The 19,857-nt window shown below is 40.6% G+C and overlaps 1 protein-coding gene across 1 annotated transcript in view; it reads left to right on the top strand.

Annotated features, from left to right (window-relative positions):
• The first annotated feature begins 4,772 nt into the window (after positions 1–4,772).
• Positions 4,773–19,857, top strand: part of LOC145412553 (cytochrome P450 9e2-like) — an 88,118-nt gene continuing 73,033 nt past the window's right edge. The window contains exons 1-3 of the mRNA XM_080282459.1: positions 4,773–4,946; positions 5,116–5,779; positions 15,249–15,257. Coding sequence (XP_080138585.1) covers positions 4,773–4,946; positions 5,116–5,779; positions 15,249–15,257 — 847 coding nt within the window. The remainder of the gene's footprint in view (positions 4,947–5,115; positions 5,780–15,248; positions 15,258–19,857) is intronic.

Genomic DNA, 19,857 nt, shown 5'->3' with positions numbered 1-19,857 from the left:
CTGTCACCTGCTCCGGATCAGTATGGATGCTGGCCCCTCATACATTGTATCTTTGATATTTCACTTCCATCTGGAACAAATAGTACCTGTTATGATTCAGCTTGAAGTGTGCTGCTAAGATCTTGTGGAACACCTCTGACAGCCTCTCCAATTCCTGGTCGATGGTCCTTTCAAACACAATCCTATAATCATGATAAATGAGAGCTGTCTGCCAGTGCAGGCCTTCCAGTATCCTATCCACCATGCAATCAAATTGGCCAGGGCATACACAGGCCACATGGCATCACACTGAACTGCCATAAACCCTGTCTGTAAGAAAATGCTGTTTTCTCCAGGTTGTTTTCTGTGACCTTGACGTGATGATATCCTGCTTTCATGTTTTGGGTGTAGAACCACTTGGCACCTGAATGTGCATCCAACATGTCATCAGTTCTTAGCAAGGGGTATGCATTATTCACTGTCATTTCATTTAGGGCTCGATAATCGACACAGCACCTCACTGGGCCATCCTTCTTCCTTACTAGAGCTACTGCTGATGCCCAAGGACTTCTGGACTTTCCTTTCACTCCTTGCCTTTGAAGATTTTCCTTTCACCCCTCTCCATTTCTTGCTGTTGACCTGGCACCAACCTTTGAGTGGATTGTTTAATCAGGCGGTGATCCCTGCTGTTGAAACAATTCTCCATCAGATCTGTGCATCCTAGGTCTAGGTCTCTGGTGAAAATGACATCAGCAAACATCACTAGCAGTCCCATTAATTGCAGCACATATGGGTCATCCAGGTACTGGCGATTCCTTGAAAACAGGTGTTGAAAGTGGTCTGGCTTATTCCCATCTTCTTTGACTTCATTCCTTTTACAGACCTTCTATTGATGCCACTCGGGGTCCACTGCCTGGCACAGTCCCACTGCTTTTCCCTCGCTGCATTTCTTTGCTTCATGGGAGAAATTGGTCAACACAACTAACACCTCACCTGTGCTTGTCTCCACCAAAGTCTTCCCCATCATCACTCCAGCCTTCATCTTCCACTGTCCATCAGACTCTACCACCCCTAGACAGCTGTGAAAAGAGCCACTCACACTGAAGCAATAGTTCTCATCTTGGGGGTATCACTGTAGTGTGCAGCGTCTCACCTTACCACCAGGACTGGTACGTCTCATGGTCATGAGGGGAATCTACTTTCCTCAGACCTTGAGCTCCATGGAGCAGAAGTTCAACTTACATCTCATGGACATCAGATAGTCCAGACCAAGAATGCAAGAGTCCTCCATGTTGGCCATATAGCCTGGAAGCATGGTCTCTAGCCCTCCCACTTCAGTACAGACATCCAAGGGTCCCCTTAGTTCTAATGGGTGCCCAGTTATGCCACACATTTGTTCTGATGACTCATGCATATTCCAGTGATGTAACACATCAGGACTCACAAAAGTCTGCCCTGAGGGTGAATCAGTCACCAGGAAACACCTCTTGCTGTATGTTCTTCCGTCTGCTCGCACACTGTCAGTCAAAGTTCTCTTGCATGCTCTCGATGGAGTGGGGCGGCTACTTGGGAAAAACCTGTTGGTTGTCGCCCTTTAACACCAGCGTTTCTTGGTTTTTCACCTCTATCTTGCCTTCTGCAACCTTCTTCCTATCCTCCTTATTCTTCTTTGGACAATCAGAACCGAAGTGTCCCACCTCACCACCACATGTCCAACACCCTTTTGTTGCAATTGTAGATTTCCTTGAACTGTTCTGTTCTTTCTCCTTTCATTTGTAACAAGCCTTTTTGTGGCCTGGCTTCTCGCAGAACCATCAATCTCCTCTGATCTTCGCGTGTTCCCTCTTCCACTTGTAGTAGTCCTCTTTCCTATGTCCTGACATCTCATAATACCAGCAGCTTCATTCAGATTTCTCCATTTCACATTCCTGCCCCATTCTTGCTTTGAATCCTGCACTATGTCCTGCCTGCAAACTGGATGTACTGGACATGACTAAGGACTCGAATTCCAGAGCTCTGGCTAATGCTTCTTGCATTCTTCATGGTCGTGCCTGCTTCACTTGCGCCTTAACTCATGGTCCCGCAGAAGAATAGCCTACAGATTAGGTGCTGCCCCAGGATATCCCATGTTTGCCATACCCTCTAGGTCATGAGCAAGCTGCTGAAGGGATTCGCCTCAAGCCCATTCACATTAACCTGAATCTTACTCTGTAGACCTCAGTGTGGTAAATGGTCTACAGTTCAGCACTTCTACTAGGGACTGATAACTGTTCCTCCTCCATGATATCTGGCCAAGAATCTCCATTGTGGCACCCTTGAGGCTCGTAGCAAGCTGCACTGCCCTCTACCTAAAGTTCCAGCAGTCTGATCTGCAGGTAACTCAAACTGCACACGATACGCTTCCCAAGATATTTACCATCAAATACCTATGGTTTCTTTTTAACTGGACCTCCAATATAACCATGTACTTCACTGGTTTGGGAGCTAGAAACTGAAGCATTAGAATTAAGTCCAGGACTAAGAACTCCTACATTCCGATTTTTCAATCCAGTAATGCTACCTTTTGATGCCTTGGATTTATCAAGATTCACCCTACACTATCCATTTTTTACATACGCTCCTTGTACACTAACCTGAGCCTTAGCAGTGCCAGATTTCTCTACAGCCTCAATTCTCTCACTAATTATCTTCATCTGGTTGTCTACATGCTTTCTGCACTCCATCACGTTATTACTCACTTCACGCTTCTGCTGCTGTATCTCAGCATATACTTCATACTTCAGCTGTTGCTGTTCTTCCTTCACTTCCCCCTTGAAAGCATCTAGCTGTCCCTGCATCCTCACGTGTAACTCTTTTTTTTTCTCCTGTGATGCCTCTTGAAACCGCACATATTCTTTCTGTTCTTCACTTTGTGCTTGTAGTTGCTCAATAAGTTCTTTCTTTAGCTGATTCAGTCCTTCACTTTGTGCTTGTGGTAACTTCATGATTGCAGCCAGAGATGCCTCCTCCTGCCTAGCTTGGTATCTAGTCTGTGCACCTTCTGGCTCCATGTCAAATATTTGACTCACTGCAGCACTTCTATCCCAACACCTGACACCTCTTGTTAAGTCCTCATTCCACACTGCTACAGGTTCCAACAGCTGTAGTTCAGTATAGGAAAGATGTTGCCCAGTGAACTGCTCCTTGCAGGATAAGCCTTTCAATGTACACAAGATCAACTTAGGCATCATAATGGCACAGCTTCTCGCATTAATGGTTATTATTTTCCAAGAAGTTACAATGTCTGCTTCAATAATTTCACAAATGACGGAGCTACATTGGCTTCACAAGGGCCACAAGTAACCTCACTCCTCTACTTACTCCCACCACCCTTTTCATAACCTTCCTTGCTACTCAAACGTTCTGTGTGCTCCTAACAACAACAGAGTTCCAAGTCGGAGACATCCAAAATATTCCAGAACTATCTTACTTTATGTAGCACTCTAAATGCTTTAGCATACAAACTGAAATTCAATCAGCATAGTACGTAATTTAAGAAACAGTCATCTGATTAAAACATTATAGAAAGATCGAAACGAGAAAAGATCATTGTATAACTTTGCAAAACACCTCCGCTCACAACAGCAGGCTAGGCTACCTGGCAACTCTGACTAGCAGCTCAAAATGCGAGAATTATCCGAATTTTCCACGATCATCTAACTAGCACTAATCATCTTAACCTCATTTTTGTCACAACTAAGCAATTTAGACTCTTCAAGACTGGTCAGTTAGGCTTCCATGAGAGTGTTGTGTTTATATTTCTCAGTTTGGCTGCAAAGCTACCCTTGAATGAATTTATATGAAACTGACATGAATAATAAGAACTATGAACACGATGGACCAAATAGAAATCATAGTTAAAATAATTAGGTAAACGGGTAGGTTGAGATATAAAAACTCATCCCTAGTATCACTTTTATAAGGACTTTAACTCATTGTGGATTATTTAATAGACATTTATAGATTTTCACACATTCGTATCCCACAACTTTGTATTAGAAAATAGTACTTGACACACTTATATCATAACTAGTTGCCTCGCAACAGAACATACAGGATGAATACAATATTTGCTCCAAAATTACAGCAGCCACAAGAAATAGCATTTCGTGTATCAGTTTTCACCTTGCACTGTACAAGTTATCAACTATATTTTTATGAAACCCAGATGAGTAAAAAAGAAAAACCAAGGGGAACATGGTAACACATAAATAAAATATTGAAAATAGTAAATGAAGTAATGCCCTGTAAACACACATTCATGTTAGGGTCATTTTCAGATAAATAACCAATAGAACAATTCAGGTTGCAGTTAAGAATTACTTTATGTTTATTGCTATACGTTTCACACACAACTATACAATCATAAGATATCATACCAACGACAAGAATTATTTAAACCACCACCTTCTGTGGCGAGCATGTTAATTTACTACCAAGAACTTTCCTTCCATTTCGCACTCAGAACAAGAATGCATGGAATAAGCCTGGCTTCTCCCTACTCTTCACTTGGGTTGCCAAAGCCTATTTGTTGTTATCTTCAGTAAGCTAGGAAAAACGTTCCAATAAAGTTTTAAGCCATTTGATCAAATAGTTCCTGAGGTACTGATAGTTGTGCCAAGTGACTTTACCAAAGCTCAATGATATTTTTCATTAAAATTTTCACATACTATACTGTAGGTGGGTTTTGAGACCTAGTGTGCTACTGCAGGTGTAAATATAAGTTATCTCCACCCCAGGCAGTGTAAGTGAGGATGCTACTGGAGCTTTTGCTAGTTTCCTTGACTGTGGTGGTGGCAGCTTGGTGGTACTCCAGGTGGCGCCACAGTTACTGGTCTTCAATGGGCATCCCAACAAAACCCGGCCTGCCTTTTATTGGCAACTTACACGAAGGCATCCTAATGCCTATATGGATTGTTTTTGATGAAGTGAGTCACATAAGCCTATTGGTAGCAATTTGATATATTTTTCTACCCTTTTACCTGCTGTTAAGTATACCACATGATGACCAAGGTAATGATTGTAAAAAGTGATACTAAAAGAAAAATTCCCTGCTGGACAAGAATTTCATTGTAAGAAGTTCCATTGTTTTTGCAGATATACAAGAATTATGGTGGGTCGAAGTTATGTGGGAGATACGAAGGTTTTCGACCAGTGCTGGTTATTGGTGATCCAGATATTTTGAGGGATGTTTTGGTTAAGGACTTCGATCACTTCGTTGACAGGCGATTCACTGGGAGCCAAGACGATAATGTTATGAAAGAGACGTTGATGAATAAAACTGGCGATGAGTGGAAGATTCTACGTTCCATCCTGTCCCCAACCTTCTCGTCAGGCAAGATGAAGAAAATGTTCCCTCTTGTATGTGACAAAGCCGACTTGCTCGTTTCCTCATGTCTTAAAGATGCAGCAGAGGATCCCACTATCGACATGAAGGACAAGACTGGCAGGTTTACCATGGACACAATTGCTTCATGTGCCTTTGGTATAGAATGCAACTCCTTCACCCATGAAAAGCCAGAGTTTGCACAATGGGCTGACAAATTTTTCTCCATGTCACTAATGAAGCTTTTGCAAATTATTTTTACAGGTTTGTTTCCAAAAGTTTCCAGTGCAATTGGAATAAAATTGTTTTCATCTGAAATGGAGTTCTTCTGTGAAGTTGCCAAAAGGACTGTCAAGTCTCGTGAAACTGGCCAGAGGAGAGGCGACTTCTTAGACCTGATGCTGCAGGCGCGTGCTGAGGACAGTGACTCCTACAGTACTACGTCAGCTAAACATGGTTAGGTCTTTGTTTATTTTATTCTTACCATGCCTCATTACTCTCATTCTCTGTGAGGTTAAAGCCAATGTTTATGTAATCATTATCACTATTAGTTTTATTTCTTGTTTTCCACGAAATTTGGGTCAGACTGGTTAATCTGATAGCACTCCCCCGTCTTCCTTTGTGCTGCATCTGCTCTATAACACCTCTGGATCTATGGTCAGTACACATCAAATTTTTTACCTGTGTTCCTGAAACTATATTTGTCAACAGCCTGGAGACTTACGGCCGTAACCTTGAAACTGAGGGCATGGTTTACCCTTCACACATCCCACTCGAACTGGAAGCTCACACCATCAATATAAGCAGTAATCTTGAATGCATGAAAGCGCACCCCTTCGTGTGGGTAGACGCGGAAAACAGGTGGTAACACTGATTAATTTTAAAATTTAAAATCTGTAAGAAAAAAAATGACAGTTTCTATGTCTGACATACAATATAATATCTTAATTTGAGCAATTCTTACCTCTTTTCTTAGTAAAGTCTGATGTTTCTTCTGTAATACTCTGTATAAGAGTATGAACACAGGCTTTGGAGAACCTGTACCATAGGAAAAATTCGGTGTTAGACATAGCTTCAGAGGGGTTCATGCGGTCAGTAATAACCCTCCAAATACGCCTTGGCTAGTCATACCGATTTTAACTACACTTCCGTGGCCGCCCCAGATTTCCATTTTTCCCAACCAAAATCCTCAAATCCCAACAGTGCCTCAAGACACTTGGGAGGGGGGTTAATTTGAAAACCAATCATGAACACCGAAAACAAAGGTCAAATTCGTTTAAGTCACACCAAAAGTACACCAGAAAAATTTATTGCCAAGCCAAAACAAATCAGTGCGGACTTGTAAAAGGTTACTGAGCGCATACAGAAGACTTCGTAATTCAAACTAACTAGCTGTGCACGATTCGTCTGTTTAGGTGGTATTCAGCCATTCTTTACTGTAGGAATCATATCACGAACTAATCAAACTAATCATAAAAGTATCATGCACCATAGCTGATAAACAGCTCGGTAGAAATAGTGAAAAATTTAATGGAAATGGATACAGTATCTCATCTTTGTTTTCATCTCATCGTAAATTAACCATCTCCAGAGAAGCGATGAAGTCTTTTAAAAATTATGAAAATAGTAAACACTCATTTTTTTTTCTTTGCACGATGTTTCTGTCATAAAATAAAAGTTCCCATCACACACACCATAGGGTCCTTCAAATTCTACATAGTTCCTTTGCACAAGGTTGCCATAATAAATATGACGAAGGGGCATGTGAAGGGGTGCTATGAGATTCCCCACGGATTCCAGTTCTATGCTGTGATAATCCTCTCCTGTTCACCGGGGAAATCTCTCCTTTTCGTGCGTTAAGATTACCAGAAGATACGGATAGGGCAAAGTGAACACCTGCTCACAGTTAAAGACTACGGCCCTCACTCCTGAATCTCCATACCCATCTCCCTGAGTCCATCATCCCAGCTTGTTCAGACCAGTCCAGGATCCTCCTTTCTGCTTCCTGAAGCTTTCCACATCCAGCCACCTTCTTACCTTTTCTGACGCTGTTTCTTACCTCTGATGATGATGTTTCGTGATTGGCGTCACTTCACATAACGATCGGAACATGTAAACGTCATTTTATTCTAGCGGAGTGGCCAGGCCATCAAAAATGGGGAAGAAAAGACACGAGGACAGTGTGCACACATTAAATAATCTAAAATTTCATATAGGGGAGCCAATGAGGACGAGTCAATGTTCTAAGTCTCCCTCCTTATGGCACCACCGTTGTTTTGTTCTCATATTAGTATCTCCTCTTTTACACCCCATGCTTGAGTCCCATACGATATGACGCTCCCAGCAAAGGTGCCAAACTTTCCCTTGTGGACAATGACTGCACTCTAAAAACAATGAGGGGTAGCAGTTCTCAGAATAATTTTTAACAACTACAGAACCTTGCATTGACATTCTGATCAGCAACACACACACACACACACACACACACACACACACACACACACACACACACAGTATATATCTAGATTTCAAGAAAGTATTTGACTGAGTACTGCACCAAAGACTTTTATGGAAAGTGTAACATCAAGGAGGAATCCGAGGCAAGCTGTACTGTTGGATGCAAGATTTTCTCAGAAAAAGGGAAATAAGAACATGGAGGGAAGTGACTAGCAGAGATCCACAGGCCTCAGTGCTGGCACCAATTATGTTTTTAGTGTATATAAATGACATAGATAGTAATACTGGAAATGAAAGCTGTTTGCTGATGATGCAAAAATATAAAGGAGAATTACTAACACAGACTCTTGTAAAGAGCTACAAGAAGAATTAAATAAACTTCATGAAAAATGGAATTCAATGTGGATAAGTGTCATGTAAGAAAGTTTGGTAAAAGTGGGAAAAGACCAGATTGGGATTATAAGTTAGGAAGTAAAACCCTACACATGTCAGAAAGAGGGAAGGACTTAGGTGCGATTATCAATAACAGACTGTCTCCGGCTGACCACATAAGTGAGAAGGTACGGAATACGAATACCCTGCTTGCAAATATGAGAATAGCATTCACGTACATAAATGAAGACATGATCAGACCAACCCTGGAGTATGCATCAGTAGTCTGGAATCCCTATCTCAAGAAACACATAGATAAGATTGAAAAAGTTCAAAGGGCCGCTACAAGATGGGTAGGCTATCAAGCTTAAGGGATCTAAGCTATGAAGAAAGACTACGAAAACTGAATCTGCCAATACTACAGGAGAGAAGGAAAATAGGAGACATTATTATGCTATATAAATGCATATCAGTGAAGGAGAAAATAGACATAAATGAATATATATATAACCTACGGGGAAGCATCAGCAAGAGGACACTGCAAAAAACTGCATAAAAAGAGAGGCGATAAAGACTTAAGGAAATTTACTTTCCCAAATAGGACAACTGATGAATGGAATGCACTACCGAATAAAATAGTGTGTGCCAAAACAATTCATTAATTTAAGGAGATGTATGATGAAAATGGTGTAAGACATGGAACAGTAAGAGCTTGACTCATTCCTGTAAAGATAAAATTAGGAAAGAACAATTAGGTAAGTATACACACACACACACACACACACACACGCAAAGTAGCCGACAAACGAATATATGAGTTACACATATCGTGGCGGTAATTGGTGGTGACCTTCATCCACACACTTGATATAGAGCTACCTACTTCTTCCCGTACCTTCATCATTCTTTTTCTTTTTCTGCCATTAATCCTGTTACTTTTATCACCCCTCTCTACACTTCACGTGAGAACTAAATGACAAAAGTAGTGGTTTCCTTTAACCCTGATACCATTTAGAATGCTGGGTGGTAGCCATATATATAACCAACTAACGCGGTGATGTGTAGCCTACTATGTTGCCCCTGTACACTGGGGAGAGAGTCGCCAATGCGTTTTCCATCCAGGACATCCATCCAGGAACATACCTCCACATTGTTCCTCGTCCCTCACTGTGGCGGGGTGTTGTCTGCCGCAAGGGAAGATCAATTCACAGCAAGAGACGGCCCTGCAGAAGCGTTTGCATGCTTCTTGCGTTTGATGGGTATGCTCGGTCAGACAGATCGTCGCTGGTCAATAACAACGGATACTGTTTGCACCATGTTGGTGTTGTTGATGTTGTTATTGTGGCTGCAATACAGTGTGGACAAAGTGCATTCTTTATGAGTTGTATTTTGTGAAGGTGTTGCAGGGAAGTGTGGTGATCGCGTAACACTCTGGCAAGATATATTCATGTCTCCCTTGATAGGATGTTTTCTGACAAAAGATTTTGTCTGGTTGCAGGTTTACAATGAGTGTGGTTTTCGTCTGGCTGAAGGGACTGGATGGCTTTGGTGGTTATGTGTTTACAAGTCTGTAGTGAGGAGTTGTAGGGATGAGGAGGGGGGTGCGTGTTGCCAAGATGCTGTGTGTGTGTGTGTGTGTGTGGTATGAATTTCCGTGAGTGAAAAAAGTCATGAGCTAAAGCAATAAAGTGCCTGCCATTCTTTGCATGATAATGAGTTGGAAGTATTTCCGTTCCTTGTTGCAAGTTACCTAGGTTTGTGTTTCTTTGCACATTCTGTTATTATACACACGGCTTTGTTCGTTTTATTTGTAAAGGTTATGTATTTTTTGTATGTTTGGGGCTCAACATGGCTTAGGATAATTCACCGTAGTTATATTGAAATGTTTAAGCAGTTTTCAGACAGGTTTCTTTGTCTTGTCCAAAGACAGTGTATCTTAGTGTCTTCATGACATCGAGTTTGCAGGATGACTTTGAACTAATGTTACTCGTATGCTGATAATAGAATTTGGGGATGTTTTCCCAGAATGAGTGATTGAAGTAAGTCATACAAACTGGGGTGTTTTTCCCAAAGAGTGGTTAGATGAAGAGAGGTATAGGATGTTGTGTTACAGATTCGTGTATTTATGGAACGAATAGGGTAATGACTGATTTGATTGGTGAGGCAATCATTCTATTTTATATGAACCAAATTTCTAGCAAGTATACAAAAATTTACTGCTGGAATTTTGCTAATTTTGCTTGGTTAGTTTTGGAGTATTGTGAAGCTATTGCCAGGCCGTAGGGATTTACTGAAAAGGGAGGGACTGGCATGTGATATAGGAAATTGTTAAGAGTTAGGATGAAAGTAGTGAGCCCTGTGGAATACCACTGGCTAGTATTCATAATTTATAAATTTGTTTTGGTTTGCGGGATTAGGGCGTCGGGCTATAGATAGATAGATAGATCCTGGCTTGTCTGCCTGGAAGTTCTCCAGCATTTCCTTTTTATCATTTCCCCCCTTTTTTTTGTATCTAAAGGTTGTTTTTACTAGGATGTTTTTTATTAATGCGTCAATAACTTTGTCTGTAGCTACTATGATAGTTCTCAATGGTGTTGGTTACTCGGTGAAGGGATCTAATCAGAGTTAACTTCGAGAGGCGGGTGGTATATGTGTGTTTGATCAAAATCCAAGCTGGGAGTCAGACAGATGAATGTGGGGGTGATGTTCTTTAAAATAAATTTTTTCATGATTTTGGATGATATCCACAATAGAGATATTGGTCTTCATGATGTGGGATTATTGAAAGATTTTTCTGGGTCTGATTATATTGATAACTAGCAGGGATACCTGGGGTTCCCCGGGCCAAAAAGAACAATCTAATCCTATTTGCTCTAGTTCAATCATTCTTTCTACTCCCAAAAGACCATGAAATTCTTTTGCTTTTAAAGAGGGATTATTAGAGGTGCAGGAACTTCCTATTTCTGCTTTCACAGACTAACACATTTCTGCTTTCACAGACTAACACACAGTATTTGTGTCCACTTGTTTACTTTTATTGGTGACCTCAAATGACCTCTGACTGGTGACCTCAAATGACCTCGGAGGTCACCCTCACATAACCTGTGTGGGAACTGGAAGTAATGTGAGTCTCCATGCAAAGAATTGGGATGCTGGGTCTAGTTATTCGACCATGTATTACCGGTGGCCTCAAATGACCCTCCAACTGGTGTCCTCCAATGACACCAGAGGTCAACCTCACATAGGCTGTGTCCAAACTGGAGGTCATGTGAGTCTCCATGCCAACAATTTGGCTGCTGGGTCCAGTTGTTTCAGTGTGTATGTGTGTGTGTTTTTTTTTTTATGTGACCGACTCTGAGCATAGGCTTCACAGCCTGCCTTCAAGGCCCAGTAGCCCTCCTATGTATTGCACACCTCTACATGTCACCACTTCGGAGCTAACACCCACCATCCATACTGATTACATGCTAGGGCTGTATTACCCGTGACCTCAGAATTTGACTGCCGACTATCGATCTCAAATGATCTCGGAGGTCAACCTCACAAAGCCTATGTCTGAACTAGAGATCATGTGAGTCTCCATATCAAAACGGGCTAAAGAGGTACCCGGCGTTTCCCGCGCCAAAAAGGCGAACCCTCTAAAGGTGACCTCAAATGACCCAGATCTGAATTTTGACCCCCCTAAAACCATCCTTGGGTTAACTTGATTCAGAAAATATATAAGTGGGGGTCTCTGGCCCTTGGTTTGGGAGTGGTTGATGGACAAACAATGCAGCTCTTATATATATATATGCTGATATTTGTTGTCTTCTGGGTATCAAAGATTTGATTGCGAGTCCAGAAGTTGAAAATTTTTGTAAGGGCAAGTTTTTTGCGATTGGGCCAAGATGTTTTAAGTGGATGGTTGGAGGTTTTGCATATTTGATGATTTGTTGTACTTGGGAATTAAATGGAGGTGGTGCTTGTATGTTTCTGTTAATTTATCTAGTTTTCAAAATGACTCTTTCACTGTTCATTTTTGTTACATTTTGATGCATAATACTGTAATTGATAGAATTGCTTGTTTGTTCATTCCTGGTGAGAATGATTTTGTCACTACCCAGTAGAACTTTGTGAGTTGGAGAAGGAGAGACTTTGGATGTACTGATATTTCTTATTGCCTTGCAGAACTTGCTCCAGTTCTTTATGATAAAGGGTGCCCACAAAATTATTCCAATTTCCTTGAATATGTATTTTATAAGTTCATAAATTTTTGCTGTTGTTTGGGTTTTGCAAAATGTCAGGCTGTGCTTGAGAGGGCCGAGACTTACCTTTTTGTTTGTTTCTGTCTTTGGTAGGGTATTTAATTTAACCCGCCCCATCCCGACCACTTTTCCACCACTGAGTCCCCCCAGTCCCGACCACTTTTCCACCACTGAGTCCCCCCAATCCCGACCATTTTTGGAAAAAAATTTTTTTGGCTCGAACCTCTGCTTGTGGTGAGAAACATCGAAAATTCATAGAGAATTCGATCACCTGAGGTTTAAGATACTCGATACAGGTAGGAGTACCTCCTTACCTTACTGGGTTTTCTAACAGGCTGGCAAGAAAGAAAATGAGTTCTATGGGAGGATAACTATTTCACACCACTCATAGTGGTACTTATTTATTTACTTGGTATGAACTTATATGCAGTACGAGAGTATATTAGTTTTCAAGCAGTAATATAGGCATTATAAGCATTGTTTCACTCACTAACTCATCACCATACCTGACCTTTTTTTTTGCCACATTACCTGATCATCATTTCTGACTGTTTCTTCCTCTAATGCTATGTAAAGTTGTGTCCTCCACATTGTCATTGACTGGGGAATCACTCTGGCCCTGAATTTCGTACCATGGCATGACATGGCTTTACTGGCCAGGTCACTGATAACAGGTGAATTGCTGAGACAATGGCATGCAGGGGGGGGGAGGAGGTCATGCTGGGTAAGGCATTGTCCCTGCCTGGCATCTTGTAGTGGAAGGTGTCACATGTATACGTACCAAAAATCACTCGCGAAAATTGAAAATTGTGCAAATTAGGGACCTTGCAATTGATCTGCGTTTATGTACGTCGACGGGATTGGCAGTGACAAAACGTGTGGACGTTAAAGAACGTCAACAGGACGTCATGGGTTAAGGGAAGAAAATGGGGTTCATATTTTTGGTGTTGCTACTAGGGATAAGAAATTTGCTTGATTTTATAATTTTCTTTAAAAGTGGTGATTGAGTTGTCAGTGTTTGCAAAAGAATCTAGGGTAAAGCTTTCTAATCTTTGCTCTATGTTTTTAGTGAATTGTCTCTAATTTGCCTTCATATAGCTAGTAAATGTTTTTCTTTTTTTGTATAGTTTTGCTTTTATGTATGACAAGATGATAATGAGGTGGTCTGATGAGAGATCATGTACTATTTTCCATGATGCATATGTGTCTGGTGTTGGGTTACATAGAGTGAAGTCTGGGGAGTTCATCGCATAGCATCTGTGTGGTCATGCTGGAGTGTGATTATCATTTAGAACAGAAGTTCCCAAACTTTTCTTGCTCGTTCATCACCTTTGACAGATAATCCTTGATGATTTATCCACCTTCCCTACTATGAAAGGGAATTTTCTCCTATTGAGTAATTTAAGTAACTCTAAATTTTTGAGTTACTCACCTAATATTTGTGATACTTTTTAACATGTATGGTGATTTTTACAAAGTGTGGGGAATATTTAGGGTTTTTTACATTGATGTAGTCTAATACTTATTTTAACCCATCCCGTTTGGGTGTCATGTATTCACGTCCTCCTGGGGCCATCTGGGTGACATGTATACATGATCTAGTGTTTCACAGCATTGTTTGAATATTCTGCAGGTTATTTTCACCACACACAGCCACTGACAACCCTCCTACACACATCTGAGTCATGCTCTAGTTACCTGCATACTTCCATAGTGGATAGACCTACACAAAAAGTTTTCCCTCTGTCCAGAGCCTTGGCTGAGCTCCCACAGCTGCTGACTTCAATACCAATGAAGTCCAAAGGCCAGAAAAAAAAGGCCTTAGTGGTAATGCGATAGGGAGAGAACTCAAGGTGACATTGTGAGTGGAGAAAGTGACTCTTCCTCTAAGGGAGGCAACCGCCATAATGAGTGTCGATATTTATGCTTTGCATGAAGAAGGTGGAGGACATGACTCCACTGTGCACCCATCATTTCCCCCTGTATATTCATCTGCTATTTCCGATGATGGGAATGGTTCAGAGGGTAATGACGATCCTGGAGAGGGGGATAGTGGCATTGATAAGGAAATGGAAGAGGAGGTAGGGAGTGGAGAAAGGGAAGAGGAGGAGGAGGGAGGGAGAAGGGAGAAAGAAACAAGGTGCATCAAGCCTTGCACCGCCTCTCTCTGTTTACGTGAATAATGGAAGCAGAAAGTTTGTTTCATGATGAAATCAGTGCCTTATTTTTTATTGAAAGTTTCTGTGTGTGTATGTTTGTAATGATGAAAAAGTACAAATCACAGGAAAAAAAAAAATTCTAGTGGAAAATTTAGCGGAGTGGAGAAAGAGAGAAGGCAGGAGGAAACGTGGTGCCTCACGCCACCAGTCTGTCTATTTACATGAAAAATGAAAGCAGAAAGTTTGTTTCATGATGAAATCAGTGCCTTAACTTTAATTGAAAATTATTGTGTGTGTGTGTATATTTATTATTATGAAAAAGTCTAAATCACAGGAAAAAAGGTTATAGTGGAAAATATAGTATTTTCGATTACGAACAGAATGTGTGTAACTGTTTTGTTCACAATATTTTTTTTAGGTTTTATGTAGTTGTAGTAGTAGTAGTTGTAATAGTAATGATATTTTTTGTAGTAGTAGTGGTTATAGTAGTAGTAGTTGTAGTAGTGTAGTATTGGTAGTAGTTGTAGTAGTGATTGTTGTAGCTGCAGTAGTAGTAATAATAGTATTAATTGTAGTAGTTGTAATACCCAGACTTCTAGTTGCACAGCAGTGCCGGAATCGAGTGACAATGCAAGCCAAACATACATCTCTGTGTGTGTGTATGTGTGACAGAGCGAGAGTGTCTGTCTGTCTGTCTATAAGGTGGGGTGGTGGTGAGGCAAGCAGACAGCCGCTTCAAGGTCATTGTTATGGTTACCAGCTTGCCAGCAGCAAGAATGAAAGATTATGGAAAATTTTTCATGTAAATAGTGTTTGTGGTGGATTTTGCTGTTCTGGAAGTGTAATCGAAGTATTATTATTGTGAAGGGCTAGTCTAATCCTTAGCTGTGTCACCGATCCTCTGTCACGCATTTGGACACCAGCAAAAAAACAACAAAAATTGCCCTATTTCTCCACTCACTCACTCTCCCTACATGCACATCACGGACAATCTGATGCAATCAGTTTGAAGTCAAACGATTGGTGAGTATTATGACACCTTGTTTTTTTATTTTAATTTTTTAAGTATTAAGTGAGATATGAAGGTTTAAAAAGACGATTTTCACAATTTCTCTGGAATGCCCAGCTGTAGGAAGGGTTCGCAGGAAGATGTGCTGGACAGGATGGGTTAAGAACAGAACTGTGACCTTATTTTTAAAAAGAATCCATTTTAACCCTGGATAGGTAATCATATTTAAGATTTAGACAATAGGTAATGCAGGGTGATGCAACACCCCAGAGGGAAAAAATTCACCAAACATCAGTAAATCAGTATTTCCTTTTCTACATTACACACTGATGGGGTGTACTGTCTTTAGAAGCCTTTACAAAGAAATATTTAATATAAAGGGTTACTGAAATAAATAAATAGAAAAATTGCAATTTTATGGAGGAGGAAATACTATACCAAAAAATATGCTGTCCCTCCCCCCAAGAAAAAATTTCCTTTTCCATGGTCATCTCTACCCCTTCCGTGTCAGTACAAAGACTGATGATGACTTGAGTGGACTGGCAGGCCTGGTACTGGAGACACATCTCCAGACATGATAAGAGAAATGTTGCCTTTTTTTTTTTTTTGCAAGATATAGGAAATTCCATATGGTTTATTAGTCCCTATGTAAACCTTGTATATGTGAATTCTGTTTACTCTGTATACAGATGTATTTATTTATCTACGTTCATGTCCATATTAATTTATTTACCTTATTTTTGCTTGTATTATTTGTTTTAATTATTTTATGTGCTGTACTGATGAACATCATTTTGAAAACATCTACACGTGTATGTACATATGTACAAATGTATGTACAAATGTACATCTGAAAAAAATATGCACCTGAAGAGGAAATTCATCACTAGTTACACCAAAATACACACAAAAAGTAATCTGTGATGCTACATACAAAAGGTAACCTGTGGTCCTGCCACACCCTAAGCATATTGCAGAGTTGCACACAGCCACAGGAGCACACTTGATCAACCACACCCTGTAACAGCTCAGGGATCTTGGAAGGTACATGGAGTCTCAGTCCCCTGCCTTGATGGGAAGTATACGAACTCTTAATTTCAAAACAGGGTGGGGTGCTGGTGCACCCCACATTACTTATCCAGGGTTAAAGACAAAAAGCACCAGACCATGAAATAAATTGTCCACAACACATAAAATGAGCTATTTTGTTTTTCATCTATGTTTGTTTTCCCTGTCTGTGTCTGGCCATGAGGGGTCTGTGGTGTTTAAATCCCTTGCTACATATTACACTGGGAATGTTCTGGAGCAGAGTGAATGATGGGGTGTATCCCCGGGGTATGATGTGGGTAGCGACACGAACATGGTGACAGTGTTGCATGTTTCACTGTGTATTTTGCTTTCAATTGTCGTTATCTCTGAAATGTTGTTGTTGGTTACGTGTTGATGTATTTGTTATGCAGTGGAATGCTTTTATTCATAACGGTGTTATGGCCACTCCCCCCCCCCTTTTTTTTTCCTCTCTCTACCGTATCTGATGGTAGTGTAGTTTGTGAAGTTACGAACGTTGGATCTGTTTTTTAATTTAGTGTCATGTATAACTGCACTGGCAATGTTGTGTGCAGAGAATGTTGTTTAATTATGTAGTCTTTGCGGTAAATCCGTTGGTGTTTAATTGTAACTTATTTTCACCACGTGTGTCCTATAAATACCCATATGTGACTTTTGGTGTGTGTGTGTGTGTGCCAGTGTTGTGTTCGACATCTTCGGCTAGGAGGGGTAAGAGAGACTGGGATTTTGGAGTTGTTGTAGGTCCTCTAGGGAAGAAAAAAAAGACTAGTGTTTCAACGGAAGTTTGTCATAATGAAGACATCGAAGCACACCATTCACTCTCAAGGGATGCCGAGAGTTGAGGGCTGTTTGTTGACCCAACTAGAGTCTTCATTCAGGCTGGACCGTCTCCTTTTCTGGGCAGGTCTTCCATCCAGGCTTTTTGACGCTACCATGGGAGGTGGCCCTCTCCAGAATCCATTTGCATCATAAGGAACATAAAAAAATGCACATATTTACACGTCATGCCACAGTAACGTAACCTGACACATACCTCTCACAACACAAAGAAAGCAACCACCATCAGTTCATGAACAAAGCACTGTGTTTATGGATCCCCAAACTTTTCAGTGGAAAGAACCTAGCTTAGATTAAATGGCATAGCCTAATTTAGTGTGGCATGATATTAGCATAATCAAATCTATTTTTGCATTGTAAGTGGCATATAAGACTTCGTAGCAACTTTCTTCTTGACGATTGTATGTATAGTTCACCTAGTCCTACTCTTTTCAGAATTTTTAGTGTCTACACAGTCTGCTGGAATAACGTAAAACATGCTACATACTCGTTGGAGCAGGATTTAATGCCAAGAAAGACGTGCTACAAAGTCTCGTAACTCATAAAATGATCCCCAAACTCAACATGAAGCATAAATTTTACCTAACTCTACAAAACCTGTTAGGAGGGATATATACAGTCCTTCTATAAAATAAGGATACTGGTGTAATTTGCTGTAATTCACCCTGCTTGCCTGCATTATTCTTTGTTTTAAATATAAGAAAAAAGGATGATTTTAATACATGATCTCTGGACATCATCCGTTTTCTTTTGTATCAGAAACACTGATTCAGTTTATAAATTCCTCATTGTTCTTCCTCTCGCAGTTCCATCCACTTTACTTTTATCTTTCTTCATATCATCTCTTGTTTATACTAGTACTTTAGTCTTCATATTAGTACTTTAGTAAACACAGCAATCTTGTACTATACTTCTTACTTATTATTTGTTCATTTATATATATATATATATATATATATATATATATATATATATATATATATATATATATATATATATATATATATATATATATATATATGGCGTTGATAATGAATGGTGATAGATGGAATATCTCAATTTTGTTGTATGCTGATGATGCAGTACTGCTTGCAAGTAACGGACAAGAATTTGGTAGGCTAATGCAGAGTTTTGCTGATGTTTGTGAGCGTCGTGCCTTGAGAGTAAATGTAGAGAAGAGTAAAGCAATGGTTATTGAGAGAGGTGACTCCCACAGTGATGTCGCAGTGAATGGAGAGAGACTGGAATTGGTGAGAGTTCAAATACTTGGTTACAGTGATAGAAAAGAGAGGAAAATGTGCAAAAGAAGTTGAAAGTAGAGTGACACAAGGAAGAAAAGTTGCTGGTGCAATGAAGGCCTTGATAAGAAACAGAGGTTTGAGTGTTGCAGCTGCACGAGGCTTACATGAAAGAGTGTTAGTGCCACCTTTAACATATGGGTGTGAGACTATGGTGTGGCATGAAAATGAAAGTCAAGAGTAAAAGCAGTGGAGATGGGACTGCTGAGGAATGTATGTGAAGTACAGAGGGATACGAAATATTGTGATTAGTGAAAGGTGTCAAGTAAGGAAGTCGGTGGACACAAGAATCGAAGAGAGTGTCCTGAGATAGTATGGTCATGTGGAAAGAATGGATAACAATAGAGTGGTGAAAAAGGTATACCTGAGCGAATTTGAAGGAGGGAGGAGGCGAGGTAGGCCAAGGAGAAGATGAAGAGATATGGTAGATGAGTGTTTGAGGAAGAGAGGTTTGGAAGTCGGTGAGGCTAGGGAACTGACAAGGGACGGAGCTGGCTGGATGAACGTTGTGAGAAGTGCATGATCAGGGATTATGGCACCCCTTGTGAGCATGGCAGCGTCTGGATTGACTCAATCGGATACATCTGTGTGAAACTGCAGAATGTGGTGAATGTTTCTGGCGTATGCAGTAGAGCCAGGATTCCAGGGGCTTGAATGATGAGTGAATGGAAGCGTGGCCTATTGGTTTGGGCAAGTTTTGTGCTGTCTGGACATTGCTACTCCTCACCCTGCCCTTGGGTGGGAAAGGAGGTCCGGATGATGATGATGATGATATATATATATATGTGTGTGTGTGTGTGTGTGTGTGTGTGTGTGTGTGTGTGTGTATATCCAAGCAGGATGTTTTCTTGCAGGCACAGGAGGTTGAAAGTTATGGCACATTCACTTTGTACTAATTTTCATACGAACGGTTTCTATTTGCCATACAATTTTTCACTGATCTTCTCGGAGTTTCTTTAGGAGCTCCCCAAAGTGTAGCGACGTTTTAGAACTATTTTGTTCCATCTTCAGGCTGGATGTAATGGCCCTGTCGTGGCTGGTTGCTTATATACGATTCAGGTGAATCATG

This window comes from Coenobita brevimanus, chromosome 93, assembly GCF_032717465.1.
Source record: "Coenobita brevimanus isolate Jiangsu-jjx chromosome 93, ASM3271746v2, whole genome shotgun sequence".
Lineage (NCBI taxonomy): Eukaryota > Metazoa > Arthropoda > Malacostraca > Decapoda > Coenobitidae > Coenobita > Coenobita brevimanus.
The sequence above is the reverse complement of the archived record's forward strand: the minus strand, read 5'-3'. Positions and strand labels throughout refer to the sequence as shown.